Source organism: Erpetoichthys calabaricus, chromosome 8, assembly GCF_900747795.2.
Source record: "Erpetoichthys calabaricus chromosome 8, fErpCal1.3, whole genome shotgun sequence".
Classification (NCBI taxonomy): domain Eukaryota; kingdom Metazoa; phylum Chordata; class Cladistia; order Polypteriformes; family Polypteridae; genus Erpetoichthys; species Erpetoichthys calabaricus.
Window position 1 is genome coordinate 178961070 of NC_041401.2, and position 18033 is coordinate 178979102.

Genomic DNA, 18033 nt, shown 5'->3' on the forward strand with positions numbered 1-18033 from the left:
CATCAGAACATTTTTTGTGACAAATAAATCTTTTTATTTTGTAAAGATTCCTCATTTGCCCTTTTTGCTTTACAAGATGAAGGTTAACAGACCCTTCCTCTTGTGGGTTTATTGCTACAGTTTTTGAAACTTAATAGTGTATTGACCCGTTAACCATTTTCAACAGGGCCTGGTCCCCAGCTACTAACAGAGGCCTTATTATGGGGTTTTGTTTGGAGGAATTGTCTCCTCATGACAACGTGAAGAAAGTGCAGTGGAGTTCCGACTTGTATGTGCCGATCAACATGAACCGCATTGTCACCCTCTGGTACCGTGATGAGTGAGTGTCACCCACTGACCTCGAAAACTCTGTCTTCAATACTTGAAACATCTCACAACACTTTTCACAACATTATTTACCATTAAGGATGCAGTTTAACTTAATCAATTTTGGAAAATGAATATAAAATTGAGTGAGTGATAGATAGATAGATAGATAGATAGATAGATAGATAGATAGATAGATAGATAGATAGATAGATAGATAGATAGATAGATAGATAGATCATTATATAATAGATAGATATGAAAGGCACTATATAAGACAGATATGAAAAACACTATATAAGATAGATATGAAATGCATTATATGATAGATAGATAGATAGATAGATAGATAGATAGATAGATAGATAGATAGATAGATAGATAGGAAAGGCACTATAAGTTAGGAAAGGCACTATAAGTTAGATAGGAAAGGCACTATATAAAATAGATATTAAATGCACTATATGATAGATAGATAGATAGATAGATAGATAGATAGATAGATAGATAGATAGATAGATAGATAGATAGATATGAAAGGCACTGTATAAGACAGATATAACTGTCACTATATAAGACAGACATGAAAGGTATTCTATAATACAGATATGAGAGACACTATATGATAGATAGATATGAAAGGCATTATATAAGATAGATATGAAATGCACTATATGATAGATAGATAGGAAAGGCACTATAAGTTAGATAGATAGGAAATGCACTATATAAAATAGATATGAAATGCACTATATGATTGATAGATAGATATGAAAGGCACTGTATAAGACACATATAACTCACTATATAAGACAGACATAAAAGGCACTCTATAATACAGATATGAAAGACACTATATGATAGATAGATATGAAAGGCATTATATAAGACAGATATGAAATGCACTATATGATAGATAGATATGAAAGGCACTATATAAGACAGATATAAAATGCACTATAAGTTAGATAGATAGATAGTAAAGGCACTATATAAAATAGATATGAAATACACTATATGATAGATAGATAGATAGATAGATAGATAGATAGATAGATAGATAGATAGATAGATAGATAGATAGATAGATCTGCAGTCCACATCCTCATCGTCCATTCCTGACACTCGCTGACTTTTATTGACTCGCCATTTCTTTATCTCCTGCCCGTGTCAAGTCTCAGTGCTGTTGCTTTCACTCATTTGATGTCGTGCCACATCATTGACCTCCCAGACCCTCCAGTCTGTTTTTATTTCAGTCTTTCTAAAAATGTGTTGGGTGTTTTACCAAATAGCCACAAACATAACCCCCATGAAGTCTGGATGTTTAGATCTCTGAGTTCTGACAAAGCCGCCAGTGAGACATGACTTCATCAGAGCCGAGACGGACGGAGAGGAGGCAGATGCTGCCGACACCTGCCAGAGCCCCCCACTCCTCCACCCCCTCCACCAGTGCCTATCTGGCGAGCGCAGGCCGAGAGTGTGTGTACGTCTGTGATGGAGAGCAGTGAGGCAAAATTGTGAGGCAGCATGGTGAAGGTTAACCTCAGTGGAAGGAGGAGGAGGAGAAGGAGTGGTGTTGATGGAGGTGGGGGTGGGGCGACGGAGGTGGAACAGCAAACCAGCAGTGTGTGTTTATTTTCTCGCACTCCCCGAGAGAAGCATCAGCTCTGCTGCCAGGGCTCTGTCTCTCTCTCTCTCTCGCTCGCTCACACTCTCTCAATCCCAGCACTAGCATGGCCCCCCCGCTCCCTAGACACAGACAGATAACCAAGAAGACAGCTTTCTGCTCCTGCCCGCCATCGACGATGGGCTCCTGCATTTCCAAAGGTAAGTCTGATCTCAATTTATTTTGCCAGTATCGCCGCTTGCTATGCCAACGTGAAGTAACTTTCCGCTACCACCAACACCCACACCCCCCCTCAACCACCATCACCTAGAGGCACCTGACGCGCAGAATAACACGCTCATCTGGGTTCATCCGCTAATGCCAGCTGAACTGGGAGCTGTGATCTTTTCGAGCTGGAAGTCTCACCATGCCACTTTGCTTCGGGCCGTTTCTCCTGCACTAACTGTTGCTTGCCTCATTGACGCCAAGCACGTTGCCCACCTGCACTAACACAGCCCTGTCCAGACAGCTCAAGCAGGGCATCCCGAGGAGGTGTGAGTGCCACCTTTGCATTTTGTGACCTTTCGGCACAACACACTGTCCTTTTCTTTCTCTCTCTTATGCCAGGCATGTGGCATACTGGACTAGGGCTTGGACATATATAACTAAGGATGACAGCATAACCCCTGCTTCTTACTTTAATGTGTGACCACTATACACATGATGGTGTTCACCAAAGAAAGGTGCTGTATAAAATAAAGATTTCTGGATTGTATGCTCCACTCAAAGCACTTCATCAAATTGCAAAACAAAAAACAGGGTGGTCTGTCACCCTGGTCACATTTAACTAACAAAAACTCATTTCTCCAACATCTCTCTCTGCCACAGTGTCCTAGTCTTGTTTGTGCCAGTTGGCACTCCACGTCCACCTGTGAAAAAAATGGCACTGTACTGGGGTGTCAGGTTCCTCAAAGACCCCAAGAAGCACTTCCTTCTCAGAAGGGTTCCTTGAGCTTTGAAAAGGTTCCTAATAATGTGGACCAAAGAAATCCTTAAAGTGTAGTCGGCAGGACACTAAGAGATCGAGTGGACCTGACAGCCTGTGTTAGTGTGTGCAGCAAATATGTTTAAAATCACAAACCCAGTGGCATTTCACAAGTCTTTTCTCATCTTTTCACTGTTATTTAAAGAACCTGTTACGCATCTAAGCAGATAAATGTTCTTTCTGGAACCTTCATGTGGTTCCCATATGACATCCCCCAGAAAGACCACCCTGGCATCTTTATTTTTAAGAGTGCAGGTACCTCCAAACCCGTTGTCCATCTCATAATCGCACCTTCTCGAAGGAACTGGTTAGAGTCTCGTCCTTAAGGACTAACGTCTGTGCCACCCTTGGAGGACACCACTCTTCTCCTGGTCATTGACATGTTTTCACATCTGTAGCTGTCTCTCACCCACCTGCACGCTGTCCCCCACTTACCTTGGACCTCATTGCCCTCTCCTCCCTGCCTTTGTTTGTTACAGCAGGCCTCCAGAGGTTTGACTCCCCACCCTGATCCTGGAGTTTGTTTTTCCAGGTTTTTTCCGTCCAGCTGTAGTATCTATTAGGTCCGCACTGGTTGCTTTTGTCCAAGTAGAGATAGAATGGCAGGGGGTACCAGATAAGTCATTTCTGTCCATTTTACAAATGGAGGTGGAGGAGATGAATGCATGATTTAAGTGACCTGCAAGGTAGGAGGGACCCCCAGTACACATAACTACAGCACCTCAGGGTCAGGTCTGTCCTTTTTTCAATGTCAGCATTTTTATTCTTTAATCCTGCTGTTTCCTGTAATGGGGTGGGGGGTAAATGGTCGGGGGGGGGGGTTTGGACATTGTGGATTTCCCTTGGGGGCGTCTTCACGCTAGCTGGCTCCTTAAGTGTCACATGGCTACCCACTACCGTGTCTCATCTGCCGCAGTTTTTCTCTGCACATTTGTGACACGTGGATGGAGCTCAGGCTTTTGCACCCTTATGAGACGCCAAAACCTGACCACCTCTGGATCGTCTCGGCCCACCCTTCACGATTGGGGAGATGCTGGGTTATCTCATTCTCGTTATGTAAACGTGTGTGGACCTGCATTAACATGAGTTTGTCACCAGCTTTCTCACGATGGCCAAGTAATTTTGTCACAAAGCATGATGAATATCTGAGTGGACCTGACCTCTGTCTCTTCACCGTGCACCTACTTTCAGTCCTTCATTTGCCTTCAACTATAACTTACTGTATCATAATGGGAGACCAGCTTGTAAATGGAGGGGGTACACCCAAGATGGTGTCTTTTGAGCATCCGCCTGGTTTGCTTGTCTCACACACATAATCAGATGGACATTGGCTTGACATAGTCTTCCTCCCCAACTGAAAAAGTTGTCCATAACACAGATGAGATGTACATGTGTATGCATCTCTCTCTTCCATATCCAAGGTCATCTTGTCCAGCCTTTACATGAGGATTTTCAAGGTCTCCAAGTCACTGTCCATTGTAATTATTTTAGTCAGGTGGCCAAGCTGTCTCTTTCCAGTCTTGATGCGAAGTTTTACTAAAGTTGTCTTTCCCATATGGCCTAAAGCATGCATCTTCATTCTACACTCCCATTCAATCAACTCTCACCTCTATAGCCGATTGGACACTGGTCAGACATGGACCTGCCATCTTGACTTTTACGTCTGTCATTAATGTCCTGTTCTAAGAGATGAGCAGGTGTATTCATTTAGGACAGATGTGTATAGATGACGATCATATCTGTCCATCCTCCACTTTTGCAGTTTCTACTTCTCACTTCCATGACCAGGTGGACACAGCTTTTCATTTTTTTGCCATTGTCCTGTCTTTAAATGAAGATTTTTGTACACGTGTCCCTCTCATATGTCTCAAGGTTTAGTTGTGTTGGTAGATCAGGGTTTTGGCTTCTCGTCTACTTGTGGATCAATAACCAGATGGACACTGGGTTGACATGGTGTCCTTGTCCAGACCCCATTTGTGGGCTGACTTTTTTTTTCTCCTAAATGACGTATCCCAGTTTACTTACCCTAGATAAACCCAGGATGGACCTGGATTAAGTCTTTTCTCCCTACACTTGGTTTAAATTTTCCTCAACTCAGTAGCCAGGTGGACATTGGATGGACATGGTCTCCATGTCCAGACTTCATGTGTCAGCCGATTTGTTTTTGTTTTTTTTCCTAATAGATGTCCCAGTTTCCTCACCCCAGATAAACGAGGATGGACTTGGACCAGGGGTCTTCATCCTACACTTGGTCTAGTCATTGTTCACCTCAGTAGCCTGGTAGACACTGGTTAGACTTGGTCTTCCTGTCTGGCCTCCATGAGGGCATCAGCTTTCTCTTTAATTCTGTTTAACTCACATTGGATGCCCTGGCCTGTGTTTGTCTCTCCTCCATAAATAGGTGGGCATAGGTTTAATACAGTCACCCTGTCCAGCCATCATAGATGGATTGGCTAGGTTTACTCCAATAGGAGGTGGGATTTGTTGGCTCATTTCTGTCTACAATCCATAATGTGTTCCCCCTACCCTGCACTCACGTGACACTGGATGGTTTGGCCGCAGCTCTCTTTAGCACATTTTGGATGAGCTCACTTGTGGTTTGACCTGGACTTCCATCGTGTAACTTGTCCTGCTTGTCGTGCTCCCCTCCACGTCCGTTCTAGTAGGTGCTTGGCTTCTTCTTCTTAGTTGCATGTGTATGAACTTGTGTTTGTCTCCAACCTTCTCACGATGGCTGAGTATTTTAATTAGACAGCATGATGAGCATGTGAGTGGACCTGATTGGTGTCTCTCCAATGTCCACCTACCTTCTTTATTCCTCACCTGGCTTTCAGATGACACTTTGACTTGATCCCACTGCTTCCACAAGTTGGCCAATTAGGACAGCGCCTGCCTCAGCTTGGCATGTTACTGAGTCCTTCACTAACCCTGACTGGGGCCACTCACATAGGGGGTGACTTTGCATTTCTCCGTTCCTTCTCCATGGGGCGTGGCCCTGTCTGTATTGACCCCACTGCCCCATACTAGCTGACTCAGGTTGACTGCACAAAGAGAACTCATGGGCTCTGTAACTGGCTAGTGTCGCCTGTGCGCTGTTTACAGACTGATATGGTCACAAATGTCTTCACTTGGTCACCCCAGCCTGCTGGCACACTCCCCCAAGCCAGTTCTGTGCTGGTTATATCAAGAAGTCCTACACCCACTCCAAGTTAAATGTTAGGGCACTGTCACTTCACAGTGGAGCGAGCAGAGGGACTGCTTGGACCATCTTCATCCTGGAAGGCCATCCCATCAGCTTGTTGCACGCAAACCGTTGAGTCCCATAAGGCCGCTACATCACCAGCACTCCTCTATTAAGGAATTCTGTGGGGAATTCAAGCTGGGGCTTTGTGGTTGCTCAGGAAACCCTGATAGCAACAGGAGTGTGCAAGGAAGACAGGTGCATGCTGGGAGGACAGTGAGGCCTAAAGCAGGCAGGGAAGTGGCACCTGCTAGGGCATTATGACACTTAGGACACTATGGCATCATGGAGTGATGAACTGGCATTTATGAGTGCGAGGGGAAGGGCCTCAGGATCATGAACAGAACTTGAGAGTGCAGTGTGACCCTAGAAGAGAGGTGCACCCTGGGAGTCTAGTGTGACCCTAGAAGAGAGGTGCACCCCGGGAGTGCAGTGTGACCCTAGAAGAAAGGTGCACCCCGGGAGTCTAGTTTGACCCTAGAAGAGAGGTGCACCCCGGGAGTCTAGTGTGACCCTAGAAGAGAGGTGCACCCTGGGAGTCTAGTGTGACCCTAGAAGAGATTTGCACCCCGGGAGTCTAGTGTGACCCTAGAAGAGAGGTGCACCCTGGGAGTGCAGTGTGACTCTGGAAGAGCAGTGCACCATTGGAGTGCTGTCAGAGTCTAAAAGTAAAGTGCACCCTGAGGGTCTAATGTGAATCTAGAAATGAGGTGCACCCTTGGCATGCAGTGTAACTCTGGAAGTGAAGAGCACCCTAGGAGTCTAGTGTGAATCTAGAACAGAGGTGCACCTTTGGGGTGCAGTGAGACTCTGGAAGAGCAGTGCACCATGGGAGTGCAGTCAGAGTCTAAAAGTGAGGTGCACCCTGGGAGTGCAGTGTGAGTCTAGAACAGAGGTGCATCTGGGAGTGCAAAAGTGCTGTAGTGGTGGCACCTACTGGACTACAGTGAACTTCTAGACCAAAGGGTGTATTTAATACTGCATAAGGGTTCCATAACAGGTAAAGCATTAAGAAAAAAGTTGTGTACCATGACAGTGCAGCTGTACCCCTGACAATGAAGTGCCCTAAAACAGGTAATGTCACCAGAAAACAGAGTGGGGTTCTGGAATAAAAGTGGCATTTCGAAATGAGCCGGAGCTTTGAACCACCTGGGTTGCGTGGGAGTGTAGTGGCATCGTCTAACAACAGTAGAATCTGGGCATCTTGTGGAGTTTGAGGACAGATGTGGCATTTTAGAAGATGCAGCAGGAATGTAAAACAGGGAAGAAACTTAAGAAAGTGGTGGAACTTTCAAACAGAACTGAACTGTGAGAATGCTGTTTAAGTGAACAGCAGAATTGGCACCAGGAGGTGCAGCTTGGACCAAAAGCAGATTTGTATTCTGGAAGGACAGTGTGTGACATCTTAGCCACTAGCTGAACAAGCAAACCTGATGGACTGAATGGTCCACTTTCGTTTGTCAAATGTCTTATGTTCTTAAGACTCTGAAGTGGTGGTGCCAACGGGGATGTGGCAGAGAATTAGAATAACGGAAGGCAATGGGATGGTAGAGCAGTGCTGGCAGGCGTCAAACAGAAGTGCACTACACTATTGGTGCCACCAGGAGACATAGTGGGAATCAAGAATAGCAGTTGGACACTGGTGGGGACCTTAAACAGAAGTGGACTGTAAAATGGCAGTGAAAGCAGGGAATACACTGGCATTGAACTCTGAGACAGTGAAACAGTGGTGGCACAAGGGCACACACAGGGGCTCACCTCCTGTCCTGTCCTCTGCCGTAAATGGGCCATATCTCAATGATAATATTAATGGACGGATGCTGTTTGGATCCTTTCACGTCATTCAGTTTGAAGTTGCTTTGTTTTACCGCACGCTTTAACTAATCTGCGTCGTTATGCAATTTGTAAAGTGTGTAATTGTATCTTACCCGAGCCTTCTGTGAAGAGCGCCATACAAAAATAAACTGAATTTAATTAACAGTGAAGCGCTAGAGCGGGGGTCCGTAAGGTCGCTCCTGGAGGGCCGTAGCAGTTGCAGGTTTCTGCTCCAACCCGATTGCTTAATTAGAAACCAATCCTTGCCAATGACAGGTCTTAAATAATTTTATGGCTCGTTAATAAAAGGAGGTTTTATTTGATGGCACCTTTCATGACACTCAAGGTCACCTTTCGATTCATAAAAAGAAACACATCTTTGTACAGAGGCAGCACAGAGAATGTAGAGACCGCCCGCATCTCACCCCGAGTGATGAGAGAGTTTTGTGGTGTTGTGTGTTTTTAAATTTAATAAATAATATGGGACGCGTAGGCACCAGGTTTGGCACAGGGGCACGTGAAAATGCACACGCGCCGCTCCGAGGTTGACTGAACTGCTTGGCTGGTTACACATTCACATGCAGATGCGAGTGTTTCAGTCAAGTGCTTCGTTCACACCTCGCAGTACCTGCGCCCAGGGACAGTAGAAAAGAGGGGCCTGTGCAGGGAATTGGGGGGAGCGAAAAGAAGTAGAAAGGATTGGAAGGTAAAACAAAAGTAAAAAGAGATGGCAGGATGGGGAGTGTAGTGAAGGCCACTGCTGCTAAGTGATGTGTGACCCAGAGTGACCACACGCTCCAGGTGAGCTCCCATGTAAGGCCGAGGAGTGGCAAGCAGGGGAAGAGAAAGCAAGGCTGAGTGTGGTGCCGTGTGGACACCAAAGGACTGTTGGCAAGGACCCAAGCCTAGTTGAAGGGTTGACTGTGCTGGCCGGAGGGGGACATATCCTCTGACTGCAAGACCCATAGGAGGTTGTAAGGAAGTAGCACTGTGGCTCCTGGATTCTTAAAGGAAGGACTTTCTGCCAGTGGAATTTTGAATCCTCATTTTTATGGATTTATTTTTTTTGCATTGGCTTTAAACTCAACTGGACACTTGTATGTATCAGCATTATTTATTAACTATGTATTTGAGGGATATGGAGCACAACACTTTTTGAACTAAAAGTACTGATCCACTTTACACCCACCTCTTGACTGAGAGTGTCCTCATTTGCCCTGCTCATCCTTGGACATGTTATCATTGGTTCCGGGTTCAAGCTGCCAGGGACTGTGGAGCTGGCCCAGACAGTCACGGGGACAGTACTATGTCAGATTGGATTTCCCTACAGGGGGCTGTGAGAGCAGCTGAGAAAATCATTTGGACAGCGTAGGCCTTGGCCTTAATGTTGGCAGAGCACATTCTACTGCAATGTGTTTTGTAATGTACAGTATGTAGTAATAAAATGCATTATGTGCCATTTGTTGCAATGACAAGTGCAATGTATATGTCTCTCTTATATGCCGTTCGCTGTGGGATTCACAAACACAGTGCTATTGTTTATGATGCGCCATCTGTTGGAATGACAAATGCAGTACATTGTATTACTACGCATCTTTGTGATGTGCCATCTGTTTGAATGACAAATGCAACGCATATGTCTCTCTTCTATGCCGTTTGGTGAGGGATTTGCAAAAACAGTGCTAATGTGTGTGATCCGCCACCTGTTGGAATGAAAACTGCAATGCATATGTATCTGTTATATGCCATTTGGTGTGGGATTTGCACATCCAGTGCTATTGTTGGTGAGGTACCATCTGTTGGAATGACAACTGCAATGCATATGTCTCTCTTCTATGCCATTTGGTGAGGGATTTGCAAAAACAGTGCTAATGTGTGTGATGCGCGACCTGTTGGAATGAAAACTGCAATGCATATGTATCTGTTATATGCCATTTGGTGTGGGATTCACAAAACCAGTGCTATTATTGGTGAGGTGTCATCTGTTGGAATGACAAGTGAAATGCATATGTCTCTGTTATATGCTATTTGGTGTGGGATTCGCAAAACCAGTGCTATTACTGGTGAGTCGTCGTCTTTTGGAATGACAAATGTAATGCATATGTCTCTGTTATATGCCATTTGGTGTGGGAATTGCAAAACCAGTGCTATTGTTGGTGATGTGCCATGTGTTGGAATGACAAGTGCAATGCATACAGTATGTCTCAGTTATATGACATTTGGTGTGGGATTCACAAAAACAGTGCTAATGTTTGTAATGTGCCGCCTGTTGGAATGACAGAGAAATAGCACCCGGACAGACGTAGAACTACACAGACACTTTGTCCTTTTGGATAAGGAGGAACTGAAAACAGTCAATACTGCTGTTTAAAATTAAGGGTGGGAAATCTGAACTAGCAAGACAACAAAGCCGAAGCAGAAACGTGCTGCTTGAGCAACAAGGGCTTCAAGAGCAATTGTGCTGGTACAAAAACCTGCACCCACTACAGCCCTCCTGGATCAAGTTTGTATACCCCCAGCTCTACATCCTTAAAAATAAAGGTGCCAGAGTGATTCTTCAGAGGGGAATCATATTTGGCCTCTAAAACAACTATCAACATGAAAGTTCCAGAAAGAGCCCTTGTTTGTTTATTTGGATGTGTAACAGATTCCATAAATAACCGAGAGCAGATCACAGCAGATGTGGGAGACACCAATGGCTTCCTGATTTTAAGAGGACTCCTGCTGCATGCAGTGACACAGCCTCACTTCAGGCTTTCTCGATCACCTGCTGGTGAGCCTACAGTCCCTCACATTAAAGATTTCGGTTTTTTTTCCCAAATATCAGGAACCTTTTCAGAGCCCACAGATACAACTTTACAGGCAAAGGTGACCTCACTAGGGTGGTGCATGGGGTGTATACACCACGGGGGGTGGCGACATCAGAAGGGGTGACACCCAAATGACTGTTGATAAGATTGCTGTGTGGTGTTTTGGGCTGAAATCACCAAGGGGGGGGGGGGGGGGTGCCCTCCAGCCACCCACTTGATGAAACAATCAAGTGTGAGCAGGCTGAAATTACCAAGGGGTTTACATTCAGTGAAACAGTCAATTGTCTGTGGGCTGAAACCACCAAGGGGGACATGCTGGATGAAAGAATCGATTTTTGGATCGATTGTCTGGGGCTGAAGTGATTTTCCTTGGTGATTTCAGCCCATGGACAGTTGAGCGGAGTGTCCCCCTTGGTGGTTTCCCCCCGTAGACAATCGATTTTTTCTCATCCAGCATGTCCCCCTTGGTGATTTCAGCCCCACCAACCACTTGATGAAACAATTGAGTGTTCGCGTGCGGAAACCACCAAAGGTAGGACATACTGAATGAAAAACAACTGCCTTGCCCTGAAACAACCAAGTGGGAAGCCCCCCCACCCCAATAACCCGCTTGATGAAACGATCCAAGTATCCGTGTGCCATTAAGAGTGGGAATTACCATAGCTGGGTGTCCGTGGCGTGCATTGGTTTAAAGTCTATTAAGTGGCTCTATTCATCAAGTCGTCCGTCGGGGGGTGGGGGGGGGGGGGGGGGGGGGGGGGGGGTGGCTTTGGTGTCTCAATCTGGCCTTGGTTACCGCACTGGGTGACACCAACCCTAGTGATGCCAATGATTATTATTTCTTGTTTGTTTTTTTTTTAACTCAGCAAAAAAACACTCCATTATTATTAAGAGAGCGGAGCAGCGGATCTCAAACTTATCGGTATCTCAATGATGGGTGTGTGTGTGTGTCACCGTTTCTTGAGAACGGTCCTAGAGCTAAAACGGCTGGACGGAAAAACACGAAACTCAAAACTTCAACCTCTTCTGAGATGACGATGTGCTGATTCGTTTTTGAGCCAAATCGTGCAAGAGATAGAGGCACTCTAGATGAACCCTCAAATCCAGTAATTCTATTAATTATGAATTCTTCCCGTCAATTTCTATCGTAATGACCTATTTTATAATCAGAAAGATCGGCATCAGAGCGATAAATAATTCCTGAAATGTTATAAAATAGCTCGGGTAACCTCCTGAGGCACAAAGCCAACCGACGCTCACGTCCGAATTTTGTAAGATCGCCCTCGTCCTGTGGTTGTCATTCTCCTCTCGCAGATGTTCTCCTTGCCTCCTCCGTCATTCTTCCTAATGAGCGGCTCAGAGGGTCTGACGCCCCAGCACTTTCATCCTTTTAGCATTCAGCGTCGTCTGCTCGGTTATCGGCTCTGCTTGCTGTTAATTGTCATTATTAGAATACAATTAAGGGAGCAACCGATACAGAAAGAAGGCAAATTAACAGGAAAACAACCAAAGCTTTCAAAGCTAGATGAATTATAAATGGAACATCAAACTGCTGTGTCTTTCTGAATGCAGAAGGAGAGACGAATTAAAAAACCGATGAGCTAATCAATTAGGGGTAAAACGGCTCACTGATTGTGAAACTGGTTAGTGGCGGACACAGCAGTCGTCCCACCATTACTTCAGAATGTTCAGTTGCTGGGAGAGGCGTTGGTGAGGCCAGTAGATGGTCCGTGTGACCCCAGTGGGACGCTGTGATGTAAAACTTAGTGCCATCCTTCAGATGAGACGTAAAACGGCGGTCCTGACTCTCTGTGGTCACAAGAGATCCCTAGGCATCCTTTGAAAACGGATGGTTGTACGGCAATATCCTATCTAAATTGCCCACCATGGCACTGTCCACTTGGAACCCCTAATCGTCCCCTGTCTCTTATTGGCTAACTAACTCTCTGTCTCATCCCAGCACCATCTATCAGCTAATGTGTGGTGAGTGTATTGGCACAAGAATGGCTATGATCACAACATGCAAGTACATTGATGGAGGTTGACGCGCTCCCCAGTGTCCAAGTAAAGGTTGATCTATACTTCTGCATCAGGCTTGTGCCATAGGTATGCCCTAATCTAATGTGCACCTTCTCAATTTGTGACCACTTCAGTGCAAACCTAACGCGGGCCCCTGCGACTCTGATTGGCCAGTTTGGTAAGGACGTATTTCCTGAAACATTTTTATGTTTGTCTTCCTTTCTGGAAGTCGGCGAAGGTATGAATAAATGGGAAAAGGTGAGTTGCTGTGTCTACCCGGTCAGCGCACATGCGTATTGAAAGCGTACTTCATCGCACACTTGAGGGTGCTGGGGCACATGTTTTACGCATGCGTGAACAATTTACGCCGTGTAGCGTGGATCGAGCAGTGTGGTGAAAGTTCGTGGAACTGGCTGGAGTGGGGACCCTGGAGGACAAAAGTTGCCTGCATTTTAAGGGGTCGTTCCCTTTTCGTGTGTGCTACAAACACCGCCAACTAGCGTTCTGGTGTGTACCACCACGGCAGCGTACGCTCCAAGCAGAAGTATACGGTAAACCAGCCTTTAAGCGCTTTGGGTAGGTGAGAAAAACACTACAAATTCTGTAAATGTAATTAATTAATTAATGAACGGGTCTGAGGACCACTGCTCTAGAATAAAAGAGGTGCCATGGAGTACAATGAAGTTTAACAGCATAAGAAACTAGACAAACAAGCTGCGACTACTCCGCCCGTCAAGCTTATTTGTTTAACAGAAGTGATCCGGGGGGTAAGAAAAGAAGTTGACCCAGTGAAGTCATTTGAGATCTAGATCAGGGTTGAAGTCAAGCAGAAAGACAGAGGTGTGTGTGACTGGGGGTTTGCCTATTTATCTGACGCACACTCGTTCACCAGCAGCTACTTTCTTGCTCGCCTCATAATAAAAAAGCTGCAAGGCAGCATCAGTGCTCACCCGAATCATTCATCCACACGGCGCCTTTGTGACAGGCGCATTGAAAGGTTACTCGTTCCCCTGTCGCTTCTTGTCTGCGCTGCCCGGCTCGGAGCGACGTTTCACAGGTTTGTAAAGAACGAGCATGTGGTGTCAAAGCTCTTCCTGTTATTAGAGCCCAATTAAATGCTTTGTGCTTCTGCGCAGTACGCCTGCTCTCCCATAATGACTGACTGATTAGCTGCGAAGAAAAGCCTATGAGCTGGCGATGAAAGCAAGCAAAGGGCAGGAAGGAAGCGACGTGCACTTCACATCTTGTTTAGCGGTCGTTCAGCGGCTCCATCGACAGCCCACGCATCCACCATCCAAATCAAATCAATAGGTCAGCATCAGAGTGGCATGAGAAGCCAGTCCACCATCAGTCCCGGCGTTTGTTAAGAGTTCGAATGTTTGGAGAATAAAGCTGCTATCAGACAGACAGAAAGAGACATTGATATAAAAGACACTATATAACAGGTAGATAGAATGAAAATAATGACACTATATACCACATAGATATACAGGTAGATAGTTGGACAGATACATAGATAGACATGAAAGGCACTATATAATAGATAGAATGATATAAAAAGTACTATATAACATATAGATATGAAATACTGTACACCATATAACAATTATATAAAAGGCACACTATAACAGATAGGTATGAAAGGCACTATATAATAGATGTAATTATATAAAAGGCACAATATAACAGATAGGTAAAGGCACAACATAATAGATATGAAAGGTACAATAGATAGATATGAAAGGCACTATATAATAGAATGATATAAAAGGCACAATATAACACAAATAGATTTTAATAAATTTAAGCTTGTAAGAACTTTACAATGTACAGATTATAAAAGGTTAGATCTTACATTTGCTAGTTCTTTGATGTTTAAGCACAGTTAATATCAGACTAAGAACGTCTAAGAACGGTTGAAATCTAACTGATCAACAGAGATCTCAGCATTAATGTTTGCAGTGCGCCATCTATTGGAATGTATCTTGTAATGCATGTAGTAATAAAATGCATTTCATCTGTCATTCCAACAGATGGCATCACACACGTGTAATAATCAATGCATTACTACAAATGTTTGTGCAGTCTGTTGGAATGACAAATGCAATGCACACGTCTCTGTTATAAGCCATTTGGTATGGGATTTGTAAAATTAGTGTTAATGCTTGTGATCCTCCATCTGTTGAAATGGAAAATGCAATGCATTTTACAACTAAAATGTTTGTGATGTGCCTTCTTATGGAATATGAGAGGCATAGCAACCAGACGTACACAAAGACACCGACACTTATGCTTTTATTAAGGTGGATACGTTGAAAGTTCTACTTTCTCATGAGCAGCTTTTACTTGAGTTGTTTCCAGAAAGATGTCTCTAAATTTACTCATTTTAGAAATCTAATTATAGTGTGTCATCTATCTATCTATCTATCTATCTATCTATCTATCTATCTATCTATCTATCTATCTATCTATCTATCTATCTATCATATAGTGCCTTTCGCATTCATCTGTTATATTGTGCCTTACACAGTTATTCTGCACTGCTTCACATACTATATATGTATGCAGAAAAAGAGAAAGAAAGAAAGAAAGAAAGAAAGAAAGAAAGAAAGAAAGAAAGAAAGAAAGAAAGAAAGAGCGTGTCTGTACTAATGCCGCGTCTCCACCGACTAATAATACAAGCGCTCGATTAGACAGTTTCCCCCGTAACCAAGGACAAGTAAAAGCGCACATCAAAATCTGACCACTAGACTGAATGTGTCACGAAAAGACCACTTTAATGAGAATGTTCCTCGCTCTAATTGTGCCTCATCTCTATAGGCTGGCATTGTCGGCACCCGTTCCTCGGTAAGTGCCATGTCGGCTTTGTTCCCCTCTGGTGTATAAAGCCTTTTTATTTCAGAGAGCTCAATGGGGAGATTTCTGAGAAAACTTCCATTTCTAGGAGTATTCGATCTTAACGAGGCAGCCCGACCTGCGTCTCCATGCGGATGATAATGAGGCGTAACTACGAGCTGCAGTTCAGGAGAGAAGCGCAAACGAATCGCCAGTATGTTGATGTCTTGTGTAAACTTTTCATGTCAATCAATTGGGCAGTGTAAGTGGGCGCCTAGAGCACTGTCACCCGGGCACGGCGACAGTGGCTGCAAAATGATGAATTTCCAGGAGAGGTAGATTACGTGGGTGCCAGAATGATAAACGAAGGGCAGAACATGACGCCAAAACTCATCCAATCGCAAAGAACCCCTGCGGAAACATTTGAAATGCATCTGCCTGTCGTGTTGCTCCCGCAATCCTACTCGGCCCTCCTTCCCCGTTTTGGTCCATGTGTCCGACACGCCACCTTCTCCTTTGCTTCCTCGTAATGTCAATAATGGTGGGCACAACAGTCCAGGGTTGCCAGATTTCCAAAATCACAGATCGGGACAGCCAACATTTCGTTCGACCAAAAAAAAAAAGATGTTAAGGAACTAAGAGAAAATATAGATATAGAATCATTTATATTCTAAACATATATGTAAATAAGTAAATATATAGAAGAGAACATGTATAAAATAGTCAAAGAATAATCACAATAGTACACTTTGAACGATCATTCGCAGGAATCACACAGATTTTGTATATTGATTAGGTACAATCACTTATTGATTATATACATTATTCACATGGATTCCATTTTGATTAAAATACAAAAAGTTTTACAATCATAACAGTTTTCTTTCAAGTATTTTTCGCAGTTTTAGCTTGTTTCAAAATATGTTCGCCATCTTTGGTCAATAAAAATTTTCTAAAGTCTTTACAATTGTAATTAAAATTTTGTTTGATCATTAATTCAGCTTCTACAGTCTTTAGCAATAATTTGCGTCTCTCCTTTCTTCAGGCTGCACTCATTAGACTAAATATTCTTTCAAAAATTGCATTAGAATGTGGAATTGAGAGTATGTGGGTCACGATTTTATACAAACTATTGCAAGTGGTATGATCTTTCAAAAATATCAATTTCTCATCTATTTTTTTTATAATAATAGTAATAAATGCTATTTATATAGCACCTTTGCGTTGGCATCAGTCAAATTTGTATCCAATGTTACATATACCCTGCTGTTTTTTCTAAGACTCTGTGAAGCGCCTTGAGCATGGGAAAGGCGCTATGTAAATAAAATGTATTATAGCATGGGAAAGGCGCTATATAAATGTATTATTATATTCACTACAAATTTGCTTAATAAACAGACATATTCGAATACAAAAAGACAATATCCCAAGTAATAGTAAGTAATTTTGTTAATTCTTCAATTGACAAAAATTCGATTTTTATGTTTGGTGTTAAGGACAAGACATTAATGCATTGAAATTTGTTACTTGTAAACCCCTAACGAGAGCAGCCGAAAGTAGAAGAAGAAGAAACTCCAAACCATTAACGTTACACACGAGCACGAGCAGCCATGATAAGCACGAGAAACGTTCAACAACGTGCACGAGCACACACGATTCAAACACTGAGATTCAGCTGACAGTTACACATCTTATTAGTAAAAGGTGGTAAACCGGGCTGTCTACCAAACATTAGCGAGCCTCTTTAACTAGATATTCAATATTAAAAAACTGAGTTAAGAAATGTTTTTCGACATTGAATTTTTGTTCAATTCAAACTCGAGATTTGCGTGTTGAACTCGGGACAGTCCCGCTCAAATCGGGACGTCTAGCAACCCTGGCAGAGTCTCACATCCAATGCTGTGACATTGTTAGCAATGCGACACTGACAAAACATTGTCATTTACTGACAAGGAGAATATCAACATACCGCAACAAGCGGCCGAAAATGGTTTTACTGTCGCGAGCGCTCACGCGGGCACGCGCTTTGTGGTGCGCTCTGCGTGCCGACCTTTCCGCGGTAAGTAGAGACCAGGCTGTATAAATGAGCACTATGTACACCGGGGGTCGCCGTTTTCTGTAAGTCAAGGGGCGTGTGGTTCGGACACCGAAGGGGACTCCATATGGGCTTCGACCTGCACCGAATTTTATAGCAAGCTCAGTTTTTTGGTTCCATGATGATCTCCACTGGATGTGCTCTGGTAAATTGCGGGCTTTTCGTTGCGCGTGAATTGCTTTGCACATTAATTTATTTTGTTAGTTCAATGTAATTTATTGAAGTAAATAATACATTTTTATGAAGTAATTCACCCAGGAG

At 43.8% G+C, this 18033-nt stretch overlaps 1 protein-coding gene across 2 annotated transcripts in view; it reads left to right on the top strand.

The window, feature by feature from the left end:
- Positions 1-1933: 1933 nt before the first annotated feature.
- fam131c (family with sequence similarity 131 member C) overlaps positions 1934-18033 on the top strand; it is a 50807-nt gene continuing 34707 nt past the window's right edge. The window contains exon 1 of one of the 2 annotated variants that reach the window (XM_051930875.1): positions 1934-2133. In XM_051930875.1, the coding sequence (XP_051786835.1) occupies positions 2040-2133 (94 nt within the window). In that variant the 5' untranslated portion in view covers positions 1934-2039. The remainder of the gene's footprint in view (positions 2134-18033) is intronic. The other variant, XM_051930876.1, reaches the window with a different exon arrangement.